The 24,197-nt window shown below is 34.7% G+C and overlaps 1 protein-coding gene across 3 annotated transcripts; it reads left to right on the top strand.

The window, feature by feature from the left end:
• The first annotated feature begins 4,324 nt into the window (after positions 1 to 4,324).
• LOC100893823 (CMP-N-acetylneuraminate-poly-alpha-2,8-sialyltransferase-like) lies at positions 4,325 to 24,153 on the top strand. Of its 3 annotated transcripts, none has more exons than XM_011666108.2 (9): positions 4,325 to 4,373; positions 11,402 to 11,606; positions 12,712 to 12,901; positions 14,557 to 14,682; positions 15,189 to 15,357; positions 16,096 to 16,208; positions 19,367 to 19,456; positions 20,788 to 21,023; positions 23,089 to 24,153. In XM_011666108.2, exons 2-9 carry the CDS (start codon positions 11,525 to 11,527, stop codon positions 23,316 to 23,318), a joined length of 1,236 nt encoding a protein of 411 aa, XP_011664410.2. In that variant the 5' UTR covers positions 4,325 to 4,373; positions 11,402 to 11,524; the 3' UTR covers positions 23,319 to 24,153. The 3 variants fall into 3 exon arrangements, with proteins under 3 accessions (XP_011664410.2, XP_003729328.3, XP_030836542.1); XM_003729280.3 differs by having other exon boundaries at positions 4,342 to 4,402; XM_030980682.1 differs by lacking the exons at positions 4,325 to 4,373; positions 11,402 to 11,606; positions 12,712 to 12,901 and having other exon boundaries at positions 14,546 to 14,682.
• Positions 24,154 to 24,197: the final 44 nt, after the last annotated feature.

Below are 24,197 nucleotides of genomic sequence, written 5' to 3'. Positions count from 1 at the left end.
ATAACTAGCTTCTGCTATTCCAACTTCGAATACAATTCGTGGTGATAAGGTAATGAAGAGCTCTTTTAACTCATGTTTTGAATTTAATCCTGTTACAGAGGATGATGTTAAGAAAATAATCTTAGGGATGAATAGTAATAGGTCTATAGGTGTTGATAATATTTATATGATTATGTTGAAAATGGCAATTCCTACTATTTCACCATCATTGACACTCATATTTAACAGATCATTATCTGAACACGTATTTCCCACCAGATGGAAGAGATCTAAAGTAATACCGGTTTATTAATCGGGTGATAACAAATCACAAAATAACTACATACCGATATCTATTCTACCTTCGGTATCCAAAAACATCGAGAAACTCGTTCAATTACAATTAGCTGATTATTTGAGATGTAATAATATTTTGTCCGAAGCCTTCTTAGAAAAAAAACAGTCGACCATTACCACCCTGGTAAAGTAACCGATGATTGGTAACTGCTATAGGCCACGGTCTGTACACTGACACGGTATTTATAGACTTGCATAAAGCGTTTTACACCGTTGGTCCTGATATTATTTTGAACAAGCTATCTATGATTGGTGTATCATCTGATTGTTTATCATGATACCCAATTCAACTCATCCACATCATCATAGTCGAATATAGATTACAGGGTTCCCCAATTATGTATATCGGGCCCGCTTATGTTTATAATTTATATTAATGATATTGTTAAACATACAAAGAAATGATCTATTCACATATGCTGATGACACAGTAATTCATTTCTCTCACAGAAACGTCCCAACTATAAAGTCCGTGTTAAATTTTGAACTGAATAGAATATTTAAGTAGTTGTGTAACTCCAAACTGAGCCTCAATTTGAGAAAACAGTAAGCATGTTATTTGGCTCACACAGAATGTTTTCTGAATGTAGCAAGCTGAACTTGAATGTAAATGGGCTAAATATATGACATGTACAATCTACGAAGTATCTTCGTATGTTGTTAGATCCTAGTTTAAAGTGGAATTTGCATATTGATGGCATGTGTTCTAGGATAAGTAATCTCATACGCTTATTCGTTCGATTGCGTCATACTATTGATCTATCTATTATGAAAAATGTGTATAATGCCATTTTTCTTCCTATTTGTGACTATGGTGATATTGTACTAAATATGTCAACTCTTTACAGAAACTTAATTAATACAGGGCATGGCGAATCATACTTGGAATAAATCCCTATATACATGTGTCGATCAGGAAATTACATGCTCGCTTAGGCTGGAAATCTTTGACGACTAGACGTTGCTGTCATCCGAATACTATGGTTTATAAGGCTTTGAATGACCTTGCTCCTCCGTATTTCAAAGTCTGCTTCCAATAAAAATGTCAATACAACTATTCTCTTAGGTCTCATGGAAACTTATTGTTAGCAAAACCCAGATTATTGTAAATGTACGTTATCTTACAGAGGTGCTGTTCAATTCAATAATCTCCCGCAAATCTAAAATTCCCATGTAGTCTTAATCTATTTTCAAAATGGCAATTTGCCTTCGTCTCTGGTATCAAAAGCTGGACTAAGGATATATATATATTTTTTTTCCTTTGACAATTTCTGCAAGATTCTTTTCTTTTTTTTAATTTTTTTAGTCACGTGTACCTCACTACAGAATATATATTTAATATTATAACAATCATCCTGAACCCCATGCAAGAGCAGTCTTGTCTCTTTGGCTCGATTGAAATGGGTGTCTTTCCGATTTAATTTTGTCTTCTTCTTTTCTTTTTACACTGTATATTATGTTTGTTAAATGTTTATTTATATTATGTTGTAAATGTTCTGTATATATATATATATATATATATATATATATACCATGTTTTTATTGTGAATTCGGAGATTAAAAAATCAAATAAAAATGAAAACCTTTATTAGACCTTCAGTCCCGAATCATGACCTCGAAAGTAGTACCACGGCGTCGTATATTTTCAATAATTTTTTCAAATAGCATTTATAATAAAAACACCTTTACGCTTGAGAACATTCACTTCCATCATTCTCCCCGCCAAATAATCCGAACAATGAAATCAACCGAGGGGAACAAACTGTTAAATGAATTTATCACGAGTTCTAAAGTATTGATTTGCTAAACATAAGAGAGAGAAAGAGAGAGGGTATTGCCCGGGTTCAAATTCAGTTTTCTTTCAACTGCCAGGTAACGCTATCAAGTTAGTTTCACGGTGTCGTTTATTGTAAAGAAAAATATTCAAATGGCTCGGTAGAGACTTATAGACAAATAAGGATACTAATAAAACGTCGTTTCGTTTAAGACCATTAACTTCTCTCTCTCAATGCCAAATATTCCGAACAATAGAATCAATCGAGGGGAATAGACTGTTAAACTAAATTGCCACGAGTTCTCAAATATCAATTTGCTGCTGCATGTCATATTGATATTGACGAGCAGCAATGGCGAACGATTGTCGCTAAAATTCAGCAATCGTTGTTTAGATTGCTTTTCCAAAAAGAAATTACCCTGAAACATCAAGCTACATAGAACTGTAATCGACAAACCTGATAGTGTCTTGAAAACAATCAGAAAACATTAGAAACAGAATGAATAAGAGATAATGCAATGATGTAAATAGGTGCATTTTACCCAATGTTGTTCTTCACTTATCAAATCCCCAAGTAAACCTCGAGCCAGATACAAATTGAAGTCATTAATTCATGACATATTTTCTACTGTCATGATTATATCCTACACTTGTGTCCTTTTTAAATTGTACTCTATTTTAAAACTTGAAAACTAATCCTTCTTCTTTTCTCATGATAATATTTCATCAACGAATTAAGAGTTTTGGTATAGCAATCAATCATGTGTACATGACGTATTGTAAAAGATCTTCAGGACGACTAAGGATCAGAACGATATCACTACTACTAGGCTTATTACTACATACCCTACTGTCATTGATGATTACAAAGGATGATGCTGATGATAATAGTGATATAATAATTTTTTTTAAAAAATAGATTCCGAAACAATAAAAATCATTCTTAGAAATACAGTTGTTTTTCATGTTGACATGATTCAATACATAGATTGTACGATTGATGAAAAAAATGAAATCAGTTGTAACATTAAACAAATAACCCATCCAACCAAATACCCTTTTACCCCCTACCATGCACCACAAGACACGCATACACACACAAACACACACACAAACACACACGCACACACACGCGCACACACACACACACACACACACACGCACATACAGTTTTTCTGCTACAAAGAGATATTGCAATTTGAGTATATTCTAAGTGAACAGTAAAACGTCTTGACTAGACTAGTTAACGCCCCCCCCCCCACTCACGCTTTTTCAAGTACCCCTAAAGTGCCCCATTTTAAAAAGGAAACGTGCATCCTCTTACCTTAGATAAGTGCCCCTTTTTATTTCTAATAGTTGTCCCTTCCCCTTCTGATAAGTGCCCCTTTTCATCCTTGATGAGTCCCACTTCTCAATAGGTTCCCCTTTTCCTTTGTAATAAGTGCCCCTTTCCATTCTCACAAGTGCCTCTATTCATCTCAGGTGAGTGCCCCTTTCCAGGTAATCAAGATCATTTCCAGAAATACAAGATCCTTTGTATCCCATGACTGATGCTACCAAAATAATCATGGGCCCTATTCATTAGACTTATTATCAATTACAATTGCAAAAATGATCTAAAAAAAAAAAAAAAAAAAAAAAAATCACAGCCAATTGACAAATGCAAGGACTTCAGTAGCATAGGCCTATACTATTATCAGACATTCCTCTTTGTCACTGATAAGATTTTATTATGGAAAAGGGACCGAATGAAAGCCTGTTGTTATTTGTAGTGTAATGTCGTTATTGTAACTACTTGAAATAAGACTAGACTTCACCAGGTATGAAAAACGCCTATAAACTAAAACAACAACAACTACGAGACTGGGCCGTGTGGTATTTAAATGGTTGAACCTAGATCACGTCTCACCGCCGCGCCTGTTGACTTACAGTAATTGTAAGGTAGTGTATAACCACCACAATATTATTCCCATTCATACCATTTTATTTACACGGTGCAGCGGTGCCTTTCATTATTATCATATTCTTTTATATCCCTGCTCGACATTCATTCGCACTGTACGCCCGCATTATTTACTATACATGGATATATCACTGCCAAAGTTTGACCGTGACTTCTATTAGCCGCCATCTTGATTGCGTCTGCGGGGTCTGAAGCAGATAGGAGTAGCTTTATTGATGAATTAATCTTCTTCCGACAAATTGTTCATCGTCGAAGGAGTCTCTACATTGTCAACGATCTCTTGGAATTTACATTACGAAGGTTAGAATAGCAGCTGGCGTCTAGCTTGGGTGAGATTGTATTATGTGTCGCTTTGATGTAGTATGCCAAATTTGGGATTTTAAACATGGAAGTGAGATTTTTTTTTTAAATGTAAAAGGAAGAAACGAGTGTATGTGTATACTATGTAGTTTGAGGTTAATTTCTTTGTTTGTGAGAAGAAGTGTTAGAGGCAAACGGGAGGAGAAAAGAAGGTGATGTGATTTAATGATGTGGATGAAGCGGAATGAAGCAGTATATTTTACATCTATTTCTTCTATAAACTGAGGCTTTAATGGACGTTCCTTTCTCTCTTCCCCCTCGTGTGTATTTATGTAGTTCTCATCATCTAGATTTCAATGTTTTTACATATTAATGACATAGCAAACGTTTATTTTGTATTCATTAAAATTATTTCTCAAAACTCTAATTCCTTTTTGTACATAACATAGAAACAAAGCAAACTGAAACGTAATTAGAACAAAGGCTTATAACGTTATGCATGCATTGACGCCCGTGTTTTTTCGTGGCAGACGAAAAAGCATCTCTCGGACTATTATGTATATACCTCTGTTGCGGCGGGTGATACTAGGAAGGCTGTTAATTCGTTGATTGAAAGTATCAAACGAGCTGAGAGTAATTACCTCACGGACTCCATTGAATCCATATCCGAGCTGGAAAAGAAAAATTCAACCCTGGATAAAGGGATGTCAGGGTCAGAGTTGGAGAAAGAGCTAGCTCCACTTCCCGCTTTAGCGGCATCGAATGCAGCAGTAATCAACACGGCTGAACGTTTCTCACGAATGAATAACATGAGCCTTGTAGGCTATCCAGAAGCAGCGGACCAGCGTGAGCAACGGCATCGAGATCACAGACGATATCGTTCACGAGAAATTCGAAATCAACAGGTCGAGTGGGCTCCTCGCGATGGAAAGCGCAAGGAGAGTCCTCGGCATATTCTCATCAAACTTCAGTCTTATCGGCATAAGATTGATATCATGTTAGAAGGCGCGCTCCGCGTTGGCAAAGGACGCTTTATTTTTCACTGACGACCACGCCAAAGATGACCTAACGGAAAAACGAAGATGCATAATTATGGTCGGCCGAGGTAAAGAAACTCTATGATCAGGATGTGAAGCTGTGCTTTGCCGCTGAAAAGTGGCGTGATGGATCAGGTGTACCTTATGTTTTCAAAGTCTAATCAACCAACAATAGACGAGGTCATGTAAGGTTACGTTATACTACTTTATTTGCATAATTATTATTTTGTTACCATTTCTCTTCCATACATTTGCCAGGTTAGCAAGATGCCAAAGAAATCATTTTTTTGTTTATGATAGAGATTGAATGATCACATCCGTTTGAATAAAGCACTCCCCTCTTCCCTCTTTTCCTGTTCTACAAAAACTGCTCTTTCTACGAATTCTACCCCCGTCAAATATTTTTTGATATCATCACATTGAATTCGAATTATTTGTTCAGTAGTTTAATAAAATCAAGATTTATTTTTAACTGCTTTCATCATGCTATTTTCCATTTATACATTCTCAGGAAAAATGTTTAATTGTATTTACCCCTTAATGCATTTTCGTTGTGTTGCATTTAGCTTTTCTTTGCTCTCATTTCCCTCTTTCTATACGCTTAAAAAGGGACACCCTTTTCCCCCTATCTCTAGCTTCTCTTCCCCCCGAGAGCACTCATCTGAGTACCCTTCCGAAACTGATCATTCATTTAATGTTCGCCTTAAAACGTAGTTAAAAAAGACTAATTGAATGATACGAATATATTCCCATTGTATATGTTACAGGACGACGACTAATTACTAGTTTCATCATATGATTCTCATCGTACACTAAATAATTCAAACGAAAGTGGTTCGCTTGATGCTGATTCTCTAAATTTTGATGAAGCTTGCTAAGTCAGAAAACTTAGGGACTTGACCCCTTTGTATAATGTGTCGATCAAAATGACCCTGCTCCCGCACTCCCATTTTCCCGATATTTTACTATGAATCAGTCTATTTCACATTCTTCAGAGTTAAACAATACTTTCTCACTGGTGCACTTCAATTTTAGAAGCTTTATTTAAAATATTGAACATATGAAATCCATTTTATCTAGTCAACAGTTTCCATATGCGAGTTTTAGGTTTGTCCGAAACATAGTTACATAATGAACCTCACTTATGTTTTTCTAACGGGTATGAAATGGCCGTTAATAATTGAATAGATAGACGCGGTGGCGGAGTGGCATTGTACATTTCTACTTCATTAAACTACAAAGTAATATCCGAATTTAATTAATTTTCATGACAGATGCAGTTGAAGGCTTTATGCATAGAAATTACTGTTCCAAACAGGAAAAATATCGTGGTAGTAGTTGTAAATCGACCACCAAATTCATATCACGACGATTTCATTATTTCTTTAAAGACGATAATATCCTCAAATTATTTACGAGTTAGGCCTTCCTTTATTATGGGAGATTTTAATATAAATCCTCTTGATGAAAATACTAATTTATTCTGCAATGAATTTCTGGACATTTCGCCCTCGCAATCCTATACGTCTCTCAAAAATAAGCCTCCTCAAATAACAAAGACAACAGCCTCGTTTATTTATGTTCAAGCTATTTCTGGTATCATAATATCAGATATAAGTGATCATTTTCCAATATATTCTCACTTACCTATCTTGCAATCATCTAAACCACGGAAGTTGGCTGGTGAAAATATTGATTAATTTAAAGGTAAAGACCAGTATTGGAAACGCCCCAATTTCAAAAAATGAAATGGAAGCTCTCATTACCAATCATGTGAAAGAAAATGTTTTGACTAATACATGATGATAAAAAATTTGCCGGGAAACCGCCTACTAATTCATATATTTGGTAAATTTGTTTCTCTCATGGTCTGTGAGAGATATAGGGTAGTCCCATATACATCTTTCTGTGTATAGAGCTTGTAACTTTACAAAGAATGGGCCAAATTTCTTATCATTTTGATGATTCCAGAACCTTGCAGATGCTAGATGCTAGATGATCAACCTTTTCAGATCGATTCCACAACGTTTCTTTCACAATGCAATCGCATGACCATAACTGGTCTTTACATTTAAACAAATCTCAAGTTGACTTGACTGGGTTGAGGTTTTAAATTCTCGCGATGCAAAATGAAGCATTTAAACTTCAAGTTTCTTGAAACTTTCACTCGATATTATGAAAGAGGCTTACCTGTTCAAAATACAATTAGGAACTCAAATTAAAGAAAGACACCACGATCTCCATAGATAACAAAATCCCTTTTTTCGATCAATCAATAGGAAAAATCGCTTATTTTACAAATTCAAGTCCAAGCCAACAGAGTCAAACGAAAACAAATATAAGACTCATAAAAATACCTTAGTTAGTATTTTACATCATGCAAAAACAGATTACTTCTTCAAACAATTTGAATTTCATATTGTGCCAGCCACAAATTCCCCCCTGTGCCAAGTTTATTTCAGGGTTTGTTCAAGTGCGTGTATTATAAATCCTCACTATGTTTGATCTACTTTAACTTCTCATCCTTATGTTGTATAAAAAGAAATTGCATATAAAAGCTGTAGAAAATTCACCTACTTGCCAGTGGGTTGTAAAACCATGGTTTGTGTGGTTTCTATGGTTTCTGTACGTAGCAAATGTACAGTGAACACAACAAAGTACTGTGCTTATTACACTCATCATTTTTTTTTAAATGTCCAAGTGTAAATGTTTTATAGAAAAGAAACCAATTACTTTGTCATTGTTTATCAACAATTAACGCTCTACACAAATACAATAAGCTTTCGTGTGTACACACAATGCACATCGCACAATAGGCAAACGCAATAGGCCATTTTCGTAATGTAACCAAATTTAATGCATAAGTCTTAGTGCAGTAGATCAATACAAATTATTTCATTCACCTGATATTAAAGAATAATAGTATTTCAATAGTCAGAATGCAAACTGCATATACTAAGTGTTGCTAGGTAGGTTAAGCCATATTTGTCCTACTTATACCTGGCAACAACTAATTTATGCAGTTCGGATCCTGTCTATTGAAATGCTATTATTCTTATCAGGTGAATGAAATAGCTTGTATCGAGGCACTTGACATAGACTTATGCATAACATATGGTTATATTACGAAAATGGCCTATTAGCCTGTGTACTTTTGCACAAAAATATGTACGTGGCACGCGAGCGAATGAGAGATTATGTGTGCATGGCTGTTCAGCGTATTCATGGAACTATGTTTTTGGCACGTTATGAGTTATTGATCGAATATTAATTTTACAGAAGTGTGCATAGTGAGAATAATCCATAATGTCTAGTTTCGTTCCCACACTTACCTCTTGTTTTTTACAAGTTACATTTTTGAAATAGATGATTCGTTGGTATCTCGGTATTATGTTCCGAATAGTTAAAAATGAGTTACCTTTCCCGATTTCCTCCATTTTTCCAACAAAACAAAAATACTACGAGATACATTCATATCCCACTTTTAATGTTGAATGTTTATTTCAAGATGATTAAAATTTCATCATGAATCTCTGTGACCGAAACGTTAGTGACCTAACTTAAGGCGAAGATTTATTTTGACTCCCTGACTCTCTTCCTATTGCCTCACATATATATATACATGTTTGTAATTATTTATGTGAGTATGTATGTGAGTGTGCGTGTGCGTGGATGTGTGTGTTGTGTGTGTGTGTGTGTGTGTGTGTAAGTTTATTTACCAGTATCATAAATCGAAATGGCATGTTTTTTGTTTTGTTTTGGATAGCCAAATTATCAATGAAATTTGTAGGGATCAGTGCCTGTTCAGATTCTAAACATTCAGATTCTAAACATAATGTGAGTAATCAGCCAAAGGGGGAAACATATTCTTGAGAACTGTAGTCAGCCGATAATAGGTTCTCAATATCAAAACCCTCTAATACAGTTAATGATTTCCCGTAATATTAATGCCCCCCCCCAAACAAACACAAAAACAAACAAAAAATGGACCAGATAATTCTCGTTAAACAAAGTAACTCTAGGCTGATTGGTAACTGGCAAATATATGAATTGGTTTCCTTTAAACTCAGCAAAAATTATCTCAAAATTTAATTTTTCCATATTAGTCGTCTAATCAACATTACGATTAAAATCATCATGCACGTGCATATTCATATAGAATTGTGTAAACGGGAGGGTTTATATCTGAAATTGGTTTATTGATATACTTCCTGTGTACAGCATGGTCTTTTCCTATTCATCGACTTTTCGTACGTACATGTGTATCCCTAAAATTGGTAAAATTGTGATTTCTATTTTATATGCACGGCCATGTTGACGAACAACTATTTGGCTGAAGTATGCCACTGTGCTTAACAAAAAAACGAAACAAAACGTTTCTAGATTATGATGCAGAGCAAAGAAAAGAACTAACAGACCATTGTAAATTAATGGGAAAATTAATGGACGAAAAGAAAATGTATATTCAAGTAGCATTGGTTCCGAGTAGGGGAGGTCGACTTTAATTGTCCTCGCGGATTCACATCACTGACCATCATGAATGGTCCACCGACCGCCCCCAGACACAACTCAATAGAATAAAAACTACCACAGAATTGTTTACCTTAACACTGAAGAGTAAATATCTAATATAATTATCTTCCCACAAAATTACAGCCCATTATTAGACCAATAGGAATTCGGTTATTACTCGCCCAACAAGCCAAATTGATTTAGTCGTGTGATATAATTCAAAGTAATAATATATCCAGATGGTGTGTTCCAAAAAGTTAAACTCGGCTGTTCAACTCTTTTACGGATAAACCATCAATTCTAGTTCTGGGCATATACCTCATCCGACTTACTGTACTGCGTATACAAAGAAAGGGAGAAGTATTACCTCTGACATCATTACCTCTGACGTTTTTACCTGTGACATTATTACCTCTGATATTTTTACCTCTGATATTTTTACCTCTGATATTATTACCTCTTAAATGTTTACCTCTGAAATTATTATCTCTGACGTATTTACCTCTGACATTATTACCTCTGATATGTTTACCTCTGATGTACAGTTATAACCTCTGACATTTTTACCTCTGACATTATTACCTCTGACATTATTACCTCTGATATTTTTACCTCTGATTTTATTACCTCTGACATTTTTACCTCTGACATCATTACCTCTGACATTTTTACTTGTGACATTATTACCTCTGATATTTTTACCTCTAAAATGTTTACCTCTGAAATTATCTCTGACGTATTTACCTCTGATGTACAGTTATAACCTCTGACATTTTTACCTCTGACATTATTACCTCTGATATTTTTACCTCTGATGTACAGTTATAACCTCTGACATTTTTTACCTCTGACATTATTACCTCTGACATTATTACCTCTGATATTTTTACCTCTGATTTTATTACCTCTGACATTTTTACCTCTGACATCATTACCTCTGACATTTTTACCTGTGACATTATTACCTCTGATATTTTTACCTCTGATGTTTAATATTACCTCTTACATTTTTACCTGTGACATTTTTACCTCTGATATTATTGCCTCTAAAATGTTTACCTCTGAATGTATTCCCTCTGATATTTTTACCTCTGATGTACAGTTATAACCTCTGACATTTTTACCTCTGACATTACCTCTGAAATTTTTACCTCTGATGTACAGTTATAACCTCTGACATTTTTTACCTCTGACATTATTACCTCTGATATTTTTACCTCTGATGTACAGTTATAACCTCTGACGTTTTTACCTCTGACATTTTTACCTCTGACATTTTTTTATCTCTGACATTATTACCTCTGATATTTTTACCTCTGATGATATTACCTCTGACATTTTTACCTCTGACATTTTTACCTCTGAAATTATTATCTCTGACGTTTGTTCCTCTGAAATTTTTACCTTTGACATTTTACCTGGCATCCCTGATCCATATCATTATCATATATCATTTCATATTATGCCTTCATCCTATAGTTCATGCTATCTCATTGATGAACGGAGGAAAGCATCGGGACATCAGTATACTTCATTCTCTCCGCTGGATATCTGCCATCATTCATCTTATTTCTACTTTGAAAGTGAATTTCTAATTGAAATATGTTTGGAGAAATATTGCTGGATAGAACGTTGGCTTCATTTACTGTCTGTAGATGGTGTTTACAAAGACTTTCAGCAGAAGGTAGGTTTGTTATTGTGTTCATTTTCCGATAATCACAAAAAGCTGTTTTATTCAACAGGTAATTATTTTATTTGACAAGATCGATATTTGAAGATAGTGAGTATTTTGATGATTACCGTACAGTACTATATAGTTTAAACAACTTGCTGTTTGCAGTTCCTTCCAAGAACCAACATATCAAGTAAGAGAGCTGATTCAGTGAGAAACGAAGATATTTTTGTTAGTTCGAAGTATAGTCACTAAAGGATGGATCTATACCTATCAACAAAATAAAACTTTCTCGAGACACAAACATTGGTCTGTGCAAATGAAAGTTTATGATAAATATCGTAGCTTGAGGGTATATTATATGAAAAGGCAATATCTGTATCGCACTCTTCATTGCCCTATCCTTTTAAAACGTTGTTAACACGGTGTTATTACAAAAATTGGTTCATACATTTTATCGATTTAATATTCAATAATATATGATTTGAAGGAAAATGGTTCACGACTGAAAATCACAACAAAGAGCTATTCGGGAAAAGAGTGATCGTTAAAAAATTGTATTTATCCCATTGCTGTTTGTTGTACTTTTGGGGTCATATAGAATGATGTAGTGTGATACTTCAGACCTTTATTTATTCAATAAATTTTCCTTCATTCTATAGTATAGAATGAAGGAAAATGGCGACCGTATAGGCGTCATGAACCTTGTATGTCTTCAAGTTGGTCGTGACTTCATGACTGCTACTGTATAGCAAACATCTCCGCTATAAATGAACTGAATTGAACTGAATTGAACTGAGGTTTTATTTATCTTTTCAATAACAGAAATATAAAAAATAATACAATGTTCATACTTAAAAAGAAATCATTATGAGTTTATAACATGAAAATTATACATTAAGTCCTTTAGTTGAACATCGTGCACAATCTGAAAGACATTATTTCTTGGGTTATGAATGATGAAGAATATCTAATATTACATTAAAAATAACAGTGACATTTTACAGCGCTTAATATTAAGTTTTTAAACGCTTTACATTGTTGTAAAATTATTTCCCCCGTAACATAACAATGGCAAGGGTAACATTTTAATGTTATAACCCTTTCTTTTACTCAGTGTTCCGACTTTTAACCACGTTTCGACGTCGTCAACATTCACGTCGTTTCGTCATCGCAGTCCTGTCTACGATTCTGCTCTATTATCTGCTGTTATCGACGATCTCATACACCAGGCGACCACGAAAACGAAAAACTCCACCTATTCTTTCACATTTTATGTTCGAGAGCATGCATGGAAACGTTAACGAGTACGTAATAAATAAAGCGGATGTTTAAGTTTTACGTAATTATGCAGTATACCAGGGGTAATTACCTTCACAACCCCCCCCCCCTCTCCCATAAATAATTCTTCACATAGAAACCATAAAACGGATGAATAAACGAACATAAAATGATGCATAATTAAGACACGACAGTTGGGAACATGGGGCATATTGTCTCCTAATGACAGAAATGTTGCCACCGAAATGTAGGTCATTAATCAATAATGCTTCAAATACCGTCAATATGGTCATATGGCTATATTTTAAAGGCACAGGGGGCTTTTTATTAGGTATTGTCTAAAAACGTTATTCAACTGGTGCTTCCTCTCAAATACACCACTTTGATCTAGTTCATTTTGATGCCTTAGTTACAACATCTCCCCCCTTTTTTGGTGGAGATGCATGCTGCCCCCTAAAGCCATGACATATCCCATCATCCTTATATTATATAGGTTCATCAGAAAGCGGTGATACAATCAATTTATACCAGTGTGTTTTTTTACAATCAATTACAGACGAAACGATTATGTCATGATTAATTCTTATTATTCATTTCAAAGATAAATTTATCTTCTTCCTTATGAAAATCGTTTAAGTGAGTGGTGTCAAAAGTAGTTTACGCACAGAAGTAATGCATGTTGTAATTCTATTGCAAAGAAACAAACAAACAAAAGGTTAAGACAAAGAGCAATGATGGGTCATAGTTCTTATTTTTTAAGTTATCTTTCAACGTGTATGCAACTTGAATGAGATAGAAGTTCTTACATGCAATGGGATTGAAAGATACAAATAAAACGAAAACAGAGAGAGGGTTAATGAATTCATTATTGATTAATTTAGATAGACCCCAACCTTGTGGCAAAATCAATGTTTACATAGCTTGTTTCGTGTTGTTTTAGTTTGATGGTTCCAGACTATATCATCACACAATAAGAAAGGGGATAAATAATCCCAATTCAGTATGTAGTAGGATAAATATAGTTATGTTTATTTGACAAGAATTCGCTGGAGAAAATTGGGTTTCCTTTTTAAAAGAAACGTAATATATAAGTGTCACAACCCCCCCCCCACCCCTTAAAGAAAATAAACCAACGCCCTTCACCAAATCAGGCAGCAACTAAATATGAAAATAGACATAATTTATTGTCATGTTTATAAAAACAAGCTGTGAACTTTTAGAGCAAAGTTCATTCTATATTTATTTATTTTTATTTATTTATTTATTTATGCATGTTCACAATTTCACAATTCATTGAAGTTAACATCACATAAAAAATGAATATTATATAACAAATCATTTTCAATTTTACAATTCATTTGAATTAACTTCACGTGAAAAAGAATATGTCATTGTTTTATCAAAGACAAGTTGCATCTAACATTATACATTATCTGATTATGAAGACGACGACCATGATGATGATGTTGATGTTGACGATGAGGACGATCATATTGATGGGTACGGTGGCGATGATGACCATCATAATGATGAGTATGGTGGCGATGATGATAATTGCGATTGTGGTTATTATGGTTGATATGGAGATGATAACCAAGATGCTAGTAGGTCAAGACTATTCATTTTCTAAATATCGTGAGAACCTCGTGTTCATCGTTCATTTTATTTTGATGATTTGTAGGTCTTCAAATTTTACAAAGCAAATATGGGTTTTCAACAACAGTGATGCAGAGCGAATTTATCTCTATGCCAATCTTCTGCAAAAGCTTCCTTGGAAGGCCAATCCACAACACCTTGATAATTTTAGGTAGGTTTTATTTTTGTTAAATCATTGGAGGGAAAGTTTCAGTGGCTGATCTAAGGGAGCACGTGCCACAATTAGGGGGGGTGTCACAAGCTGCACACCAAAAAACCCTGACAACTCTTTTTTCATTTGGTCACACAATTTGCAGACATGTTACCACCGGTGTGGTGCATTTAATTATTTTACACACAATTAAAAAAACAACCAACAACAACAACAATAAATAGAAAAAGGCAAAAGATGGAGTGCTAAATAAAACTTTAATATACTTTTTTTTTTTTTTTTTTTTTTTTTTTGGGGGGGGGGGGGGTTCGATCATCTTTCTCTCACGGTTGTTTTTATAACTTATTGCCTTCTTTTCAATTTCATCAATCGAAGCATGACCCCCCCCCCCCCACCCCACTTTCTCTCTCTCTCTATCTCTAAAATCGAGGTATTCATTTAGTCTTTCTAATTTATGGTGGAACAAATTAATAAAGGAGCTACTGCTCTTACATGTTTGTTTCTAGACGTGAGCTGAATGCAGAGACCAATGTCAGTACAGATCGTGATCTCATCTTGACCCAAACCAATGTCCAGCTTGACCAAGAAATGCCATGTTACTTCGACACTAAAAAATCAATGCTGAAGTATCCACACTTCGTGGCTACCAAGGATTTCATGTCTACATTGCCGAAGGTATGATCATTACTTTCAATCCTGGAGTTTGAATACTTTAAATCTTTCTCGTAAGTCCAATGTTTTAGTTGATAGATTATATATATAGTGTAAGATGATTGAGCAATGCACCAAAAGTTCGTATTGGGAACATTTGGGTAATTCCAAGGAAATAGTTCACTTGCCAAAAATCATAAATTTGGTGATAACTCTAGAAAAATGTTCGGGTTATGTGACCATGACAAATTTAGTATCAAAGACCACGCCCAAATGTACTTGAATATTAAAGATAAACTTTAGTACTGGTAATGCGATTGCATTGTGAAAGAAAAGGTGTGGAAAGGATCAGAAACAGTTGATCATGTAGCATGTAAGTATTGGTGAGCACTGCAAGGTTCTGGAGTCATCAAAATCATAATAAATTTGACCGAGTCTTGGTAAAGTAATAAGCACTCACATAGAAAGCTATATATGGGACAACACACATGGTGTCGGGGCTAGTACTACCTTGATTTCCTTGTATTTCTATGCTCATTACTCAGCCAGTATACATTTTCTTCCAAAATTGTTTGGCACATATCATTTATTTGTAATCTTGAACATTCAGTGTAAGTTTCGTTTGATTCTGTGAGAATTTTTTTTTTTTTTTTTTTACCAGTACTGGAGTTTATCTTTAATAAATATCTCAAATTTGCAGTTGATTTTTAAGATTCTAAGAGAGAAGATGTTTCAAATGTATTTCTCTTTTTGTGCGTTTAGGAATCGCCATTAAAGGGGAAACGCTACGAGAAGTGTGCTGTCATAGGAAACAGTGGATCATTAAAGCAAAGTACCTGTGGTTCACAGATAGATGGCATGGACTTCGTATTCAGGTATAAGAATCAAGCTTTACCATTCAAATATTCTAAAACCAGACACACATATTTGTTTTCATTTAAGTTATGACAATAGACTATTAGTGCATATCATTAATCAATTAACATAGCATTGTAGATCGATCCCACCTTTTGATATGAGCGAACATGTCAATGACTTAATGTATGGTCAAAGCAATTTCGTGTTAGATTTGTCGTTAAGTTTATTTCTTGCTAGCCTTTGCGATCGCGTCATATTTGATTGCAGCATGCATATAATAATTATGCAATTATTTTGGAGCTGATGTTTTGCAAGTAAAACAATCGTACAATGTAAAATATATCAAGGAAATAGACCCGATATGAAAAGAAATAAACATCGAGTGATGAGGATACAAACTGCGCAATATGAGTTATGTAATCCTGAGATTTCTAAAATATTCTCCTCCTAATTTAGATGAAAAGATAATGAATTGCGTTAGGAATTTAAAGGGTTAAACCAATAAAAACCGTTGCGTATCGCCTTTTTTTTATTGAATTGAAAATGGTTTATTAAAAACTATATAGCACCCCTAAAGCTGAATTACCTATCGATTCACTATAAAATAGCAGTAAAATCGCATTTGAAATTAAACAAATATTCATTAATGTTAGGAATTTGAAAGCATAACGTGGTTCAAGTCAGTACATTAAATAGATGAATCATCCTATACTAGGGATGTTGTTATGCAACACTGAATGAGGGAGACTGAGAGAGATAGAGAGAAAGAAACAGAGGTAGAGACAGAGAGAGAATGATGAGCGCATGAGAAAGGGAGGGAAATATATAATGTAGAGAGAGAGAGAGAGAGATGGAATTCGAGTGGGAGAGAGATATAGTGCGATGACAAAATTAGAGAGAATAAGAAAGTTTCAACAAGATCTACATTCAATACATTATAACGACAGAAAGTAACTTACATGTAGACGTGCATTGAAGGGCATATTTAAAATATCATCCAAATTTGAAAGGAGATAAATATTCAACTCTTTTAAAAATGAAAAAGGGCGAACAGTGCCATAAATCGAGTACAAAATTATCAGTAAAGCAAAAGACAGTAAACAATATATTACGGTCGATATTATTTTGGCAGTTTGAGTGTGAGAGAGACAGAGAAAGGAAGAGAGAGGGGGTAATAGGGACAGAGGGGAAGAGAAAGAAAGAAAGAGAGAAAAGAGAGAGAAAATGATGAAAAATGAGGAGAGAGGGAAAGAAAGAGAGGGGGACAGGGAGAGAGAGAGAGAGAGAGAGAGAGAGAGAGAGGGAGAGAGATAGAAGGGCATATCAATACTATTAAATCGACATTAAAAAGTGACACATATTCAATTTCTTTTTCGAGATTATACATCACAATGTAGATTTTCGATATAAAAAAGAGTGAACGTGGGCTGAAACATTAATGAGCCAAAAGAAATTTTGTAAACGTTAATTCCACATTTCAGAGGGAAAATATTGCACAAATTATTGATCATTAAGTAGCTGCATCAGTTATTAGGCACTAGGCTATATCTGTGGCGCTCTGTTTTGCACTTTAATCATTTCTGTGTGCTTGCGTTTATTTCGCAAATTAAGACCATGAGCTGCCATTCTATCAAGACATTACATTTCATCAAGACATTACATTCTAAATTCCAAAGAGATTGCTATGTGCACAGCGTGAGTCAAAAAAAGTTTACACCTAGAAAATTGCTAATTATTAAAAAAATCGTCTATGAACAGTAAACTATTATACATCTTATGAAAGAGTGTTTTATCCCGCATCATTTAGTATCATTTTGTGCCGTATGTGTTCACGCTTGAACGAACAGGAGGCATTGTTTGTGAGAGTGCAAAAATCGACTTGCGCCAAAGTTGCCTACAGTATGTGATGCTTGAATAAAACGATTGGGATTTGCGTATTAATTCGGTCTTTGCAGATCCAAATAACATCCGTAAAAAAATCAATCATGCCACACATATCAAATATCGAATATCAAATATCAACGAACATTTGTGCGGGCGCATGTGTGTGTATGTGACTTTGCTTCTGCAAGAAGCAGATGCAATGCATTTCCTTTGAACATTTGAATTCAACTCATTCTCTCACCCTGCTAATCCAAACATAATACATACTGTATGCATCACTTTGGCGCAAGTCGATTGTTGCACTCTCGCACACAATGCCTCATGTTCACCCAAGCGTGAATACCTACCACACAAAAATGATACCAAATGATTTGGGATAAAACACTCTTCCATAAGATGTATATCAATTTACTGTTCATATATTTATAGATGATTTTTTAAATAATTAGCAATTTTATAAATCTAAATTTTTTAAATCACACGGTATTGTTTAATAACGATTCACCCTCATGTTGCAAAATACATTTGCTATACAATTTTGCATGATAACTTTTTACATCGCAAATTCAACTTGATCAATCATTATTGATTAATTTCAAGACAAGCGCGTGTTCATTGAAACCCCTTGAGAATACTGAAATTATATCAGTTCATTGTAATTGTAGGTCTATATGCTGTAATGATATTTTGAGGTACGACTACTACGATGTATTCCACTTCCAAGATTTCCTAACATAAAATGACCGATCGTACACATAACAGATTCACTTCCTAATGTTAGCTTAAAAGGTTTTTTTATTGGAGACTTCTTCTGAGCGTCTTTTTGTTAGGTTCGTTCCCCGCCCCCCCCCCCCCACTCAGTGTTATTTAGGGTACGCATATGCGTGTTCCCAGCGACCCACCCCCCTTTTTAAAGCAAAAGTCCGGTGTGTAAAGTCAATACGGGTCGACCTTTTTCTTTTGTTATACGAGCCTTTTTCAGCACCCCCTCCTTTTCAGCAAAACGGTCCGGTGTGTAAAGTCAATACGGGTAGACATTTTTCTTTTGTTACGAGCCGGAGAGTTTGGGAACACGCATGGTATCCCTCCGTTCACGGAGTGGGGGGGGGGGGGGGGGGGGGGCGGGGTTCGTCTCTTCTCATATTTTGTTAATGTCAGATGAATCCGTAATATTATACTAAATTGGTCTAATATATATTGTGATATTATGTTGGTCAGTAATTATTTTCATGTTGGTCTGTCATATCATTATGCTAAGTTTGGTTTCTGTTTTGTTTTTATTTTATTTTAGATGTAATGGAGCACCCTTGGAAGGTTTTGTAACGGATGCTGGGAAGCGAACAGACTTCCTTACTTTCAACCCTAGTATACTATATAAGCGGTAAGTCACTATTGTAAGAATAAACAACATTTACTGGGAACTTTGCAGTTTTTTTTGTTTATACATACACACTCAAGGACTGAAAGAATATATACCGAGTCATGTATGATTCATATCCATATGGCGCGCTCTTAAAGGGCCCATGACATCGAAATACAAGTGTATTCTTGTTGGTGTGCAGCATACATCTCATATTTTGATATGTAAACTTCTAAATTTGTTTCATAGATTTTCAAATGTTTTTTGAAATATTTGTTTTTCAAACTTGCTAAGCTCCACCCCAAAAACCTCCAGATCTCATTCCCCTTTTGACATCATCTGTCAGTCATCAATGAGCTAACTTGAGAAAGTGGTATGTATCTTTGCCGAAGTCGACCACCTGTTACAATACGTAATACAATAGCAACATATAAGTTGCTATGTCAGACAGCTGTAGCATCCGTGGGAAGACAAAGGCAATGATAATGTATTGTACATATGTATGGAAGCATGCAATTCTATTCTTAACGTGTGCTAACCTGGGGAAAATTACCCACCATTGTCTATTCTAGAATATTAGTTTAGTCTGACATGTCTGACATAGCAACTTATTTGTTGCTATTGTTTGTGGTATTGTAACATTGGCAACAAGGACCTGCTCCGATTTCCGCGGAGACATTTTTCTACCTTTGCATAAATATTAAAAAAAGGAGGAGACAGCAATGTGGAACTTTGATAGTGCTATACGCACCATCATTCTCTTATTTTCATTTTTCATAACAAATTGTGTATTTATTTACAAGAGTGTCGAAAAGTTTGAATTTGTCGACGCTCTTACATAGCATCATTATTATATTCATTGTACATGTACCCTCAGTTTTTCTAATCATCTGCTGTTCGAGTTGCGTTTAGGTGAATTAATGATAAACTTGAGTTCTGGTAAAAAAAAAGAAAATGAATTCTCACAGAATCAAACAAAACTTACACTGAATAATAAATAAATGTCATGTGCCAAACAATTTTGGAAGAAAATGTATACTGGCTGAGTATAATGAGCATAGAAAAATAAGAAAACCAGGTGGTACTAGCCCCGACACCATTTGTGTAGTCCCGTATACATCTTTCTGTGAACAGTGCTTGTTACTTTACCAAGACTGGGCCAAATTTATTATGATTTTGATGAGTCCAGACTTTGCAGTACACACCAATACCTACATGCTATATGATCAACATTTTCTGATCCATTCCACACCTTTTCTTTCACAATGCGATCGCATTACCAAAACTCACATTTATCTTTAAGTTTGTTTGAGCATTATCTCATTGGACTCTGTATGATCTTGTCTTATTAGATTTGGTGGACTCGTGAACGAGAGTATGATCGAGTCCTACATCACATTCATGAAGCAGTACGATAGCATGGTATGGTATCCATGCTTCGGCTCCAGACAGTTAGTTGAACCATGTATCAAAGCTATTAGTTATCATGATCAGGTAGATTCTCGACTCGTGATTGGTCACCCTTCACATTACGTCAGTATATGGGAGTTCTGGAAGAGGCGTGGTCTAAGGAAAAAACCATCGACAGGTAAAGCTTAATATTCTCAATATCGATAATTACTTCATAGTAGTGATTCATAATTAACATCATCATCAATCATCATCATATAATAATACTTGTTAAACATATAGTCATCTGACAACATTTAATCATACTTGTATGACTTCGAGCTTAGATAGATAGATAAATGGTATTTATCGATTCATTTCTATGTATCGCAGTTACAAGTAACTGAATTGCACATGAATAAAACATTGATGGAAAAAACAAGTATACATTTCAAGAGATATCACAGTAACAAGTAACTGAATTGCACATTGAGTAAGTTGTTGGAAAAGACAAGTATACATTTCAAGGCATATCACACTACAATCTGAAGAGCGTGTACATGATACCATTAATCTTATACAATATTACAACCAAAAAAATTGAGTTAAAAATGAAAGAGAGATGAAAAGATTCAGAGAGATGGGAAAACAGGAGATAGAGATAGAGAGAGAGAGAGAGAGAGAGAGGGAGAGGGGAGGGGGACGGGGGGTAAAGTGAAGGGGGCCAGAAAGAGAGAGAAAATGGGCTCTTAACAACGACTATGTACATACTGATAAAATACAAAGATACATTGCAAAACAAAATGAATATTATAAGGTGAACACTAGAGATATATAAATATGCATCGAATACTTCATGTCATAAAGTGATACATTGAATAACTGTGTAATATATCAGACCTCAGATTTAGTAATTAATAATATACTAAGGAATATAGACATGTAATTTAAAAACAAATTGACAATTTCATTTGTTTCAAAGTATAATAAAATCATAGAAATCTTTTGTTATACAAACGGATCGAATCTGGGATTGGGCTATTCTGCTTACGTTCAGTTTTGCACTTGGGTTCAGGGATCTTGTTAGTCCTTCGCAATGTTCTATTGTGTACTTTTTTTGGAATAAATTGTTTGAATTGGTCAGTGGATGATAACATTTTCTTAAAAAAGGTAACACATAAGTCATTTCGACGACTTTCCAATGTTTGTAATTTCGATTGAGTAAGAGCGGTTGCATAACTATGGTAGTCCTTTCTGAAGATAATCCTCAAAGCACGTTTTTGTAATCTTTCTATATAATATCTCCTATATGAGTTGTCTGGGTGCACCAGTGGGGCCTCCGCTCCAAACTTCAGTTGCATATTCAAGGATTGGGCGAATATAGCCAATGAAAATAGTAATTAGATCTTCATGTGAAAGGCCGAACTTTCTTAAAGAACGGAGCATAGTTTTGCATTCACTCTTTATTCAATATCTCTGACATGGGCTTCCTACTTCAAATCACTTTGTATGGTGATACCAAGTAATTTGACCAGTGTCACAGTTGTATTGTTGTAAGAACATAATTTTCGAGAATAATGGAAAACTGGTTGACTGGTTTTCTAGAAAAGCAAATGTTTATTTTAATACACTTTGTAGGATTCAATTAATCTATCGGTAGATCTAGATATTAACTATCCAGATATTAAATGTATAATGAAATCGTACGTATATAATACTGTGGACACTGCGGGTAAAACGATATTATATCCTGCATCGAAAATCCATTGGTTTTTGATTGGCTGAGACCTCTTTACGCGACCAAAAATATTTCAACCATTTTAAGGTTGCTCTGAAAAGGTACTGTTTGAGAGTACTATTTGGGAAAAGAAATACTAATTAGGAGTTGAACAACAAAATTATAATGTTTTTATCTTAAAATGGTATTGGAATGGTTTAACAATTATTTTGTCTTTGAACAAATTCAAATTGTAAGATTGTATTTGTTATTCTTTATTATTTTGTAAATTTTTTAAAAATGTGATAAAATTTGTTTAAAATTGTTTTGTTTTTTGATACAGGATATAACAAAATATATACCCTGCCTTTTTTTTTCGAGGTACTGGTTAACACTATGGGTGTCGGTGGCTCCAATAGTACTATTGGAGTCACCACTTTGCCCATATTTTTAACCAGAATTGATCTCGCAAGACACGGCTATTGAGTGTTATCGTTCTATATTTATTAGCAATATAATACGAGTTATCATCTGTTTGGTATTACAGGTCTGTACCTGGTTAGCCTAGCTGCTACTCTGTGCAATGAGATTCATCTCTACGGGTTCTGGCCTTTCCCAATCCAGCTACATGAAGGAAAAGTTCAAGAAACAGCTTATCATTACTTCAATAACCTTCCTTTCACAAGTCACCATAGTTCTGATTCAGAGTTTAGATTACTCTTACAAATGCATATGCTAGGGTCTGTAAACCTTCACATGGGAACATGTACGCAGTGATTAATCACTTCAGGTTATATGCCTACACTCATCGACCATTATAGCTCCATTTGGTGTCATAATGGTTTTGTAAGCATCACGTTGACAATACCGTCAACAGGAAGACTTTTAGACACCTATCAACGCATTGACACCATTATGAAAGGGGAAAATCCACCGAATAATAAGCTGGAATCATATTTATTTTAAAAATACACAAGAGAAAGAAATTAGTGAGAGTTTGAGCAATGTCAAAAGTAGGAAAGTTATGCATTTTCAAAGTTGTCATCAGTGAAACACAAATTGGCAACGTTGTGGCGAATCTTGCAAGATCCTCTCCGATGACCAAGACTTCCCTTACATCTGCATAGTAATAACCGTAATAATTATATCAATAATAACAATAATAATCATAATAATCATAATAATAATAGTAAGTCACATTTGTATATCACTTTATAATATTACGTTTCTAAGCTCTTTACATTGTAATTATCTATATAGCTTAATAGTATGGACTATATGGAATTGTTTGTAACCATTTAGTTGACAATGCCTATCGGGAAGTTAACCTTTAAAGAGACCTATGAATGCACTGACAATATCAATAACGACAATAATTAAATAATACGATGACAATTTAGTCCAATCTCAAGAAAATTGCTTTTAAAGAATCCAGCAGGAAACACTCTGATCCCAGTCTCAATTCAACACGATTAGATTGATCTCGAACTGATCTGGGAGCATTTGAAAGTGAGATGATGTGGTCTCATGGAAATGTTGCGGAAACGAAGTACGGGGTTCGAATCTATTTTGCATCAATAACTTCCCGATGGCAAGACTTTACAGTACTCTGCATTTGTCACTCAACTCACTTGGTGAGGAAAATTGGTACCTGGT

This window comes from Strongylocentrotus purpuratus, unplaced genomic scaffold (genome assembly GCF_000002235.5).
Source record: "Strongylocentrotus purpuratus isolate Spur 01 unplaced genomic scaffold, Spur_5.0 spur5_contig_820, whole genome shotgun sequence".
Lineage (NCBI taxonomy): Eukaryota > Metazoa > Echinodermata > Echinoidea > Camarodonta > Strongylocentrotidae > Strongylocentrotus > Strongylocentrotus purpuratus.
This window is presented reverse-complemented; position numbering and strand designations above follow the sequence as displayed.

Coding starts and splice junctions, on each gene's coding strand:
- LOC100893823 (XM_011666108.2), top strand. CDS start 11,525: ATGTTTGGAGAAATATTGCTGGATAGAACGTTGGCTTCATTTACTGTC. Junction 14,683..15,188: donor CAACACCTTGATAATTTTAG/GTAGGTTTTATT, acceptor GTTTGTTTCTAG/ACGTGAGCTGAATGCAGAGA. Junction 15,358..16,095: donor TCATGTCTACATTGCCGAAG/GTATGATCATTA, acceptor TTGTGCGTTTAG/GAATCGCCATTAAAGGGGAA.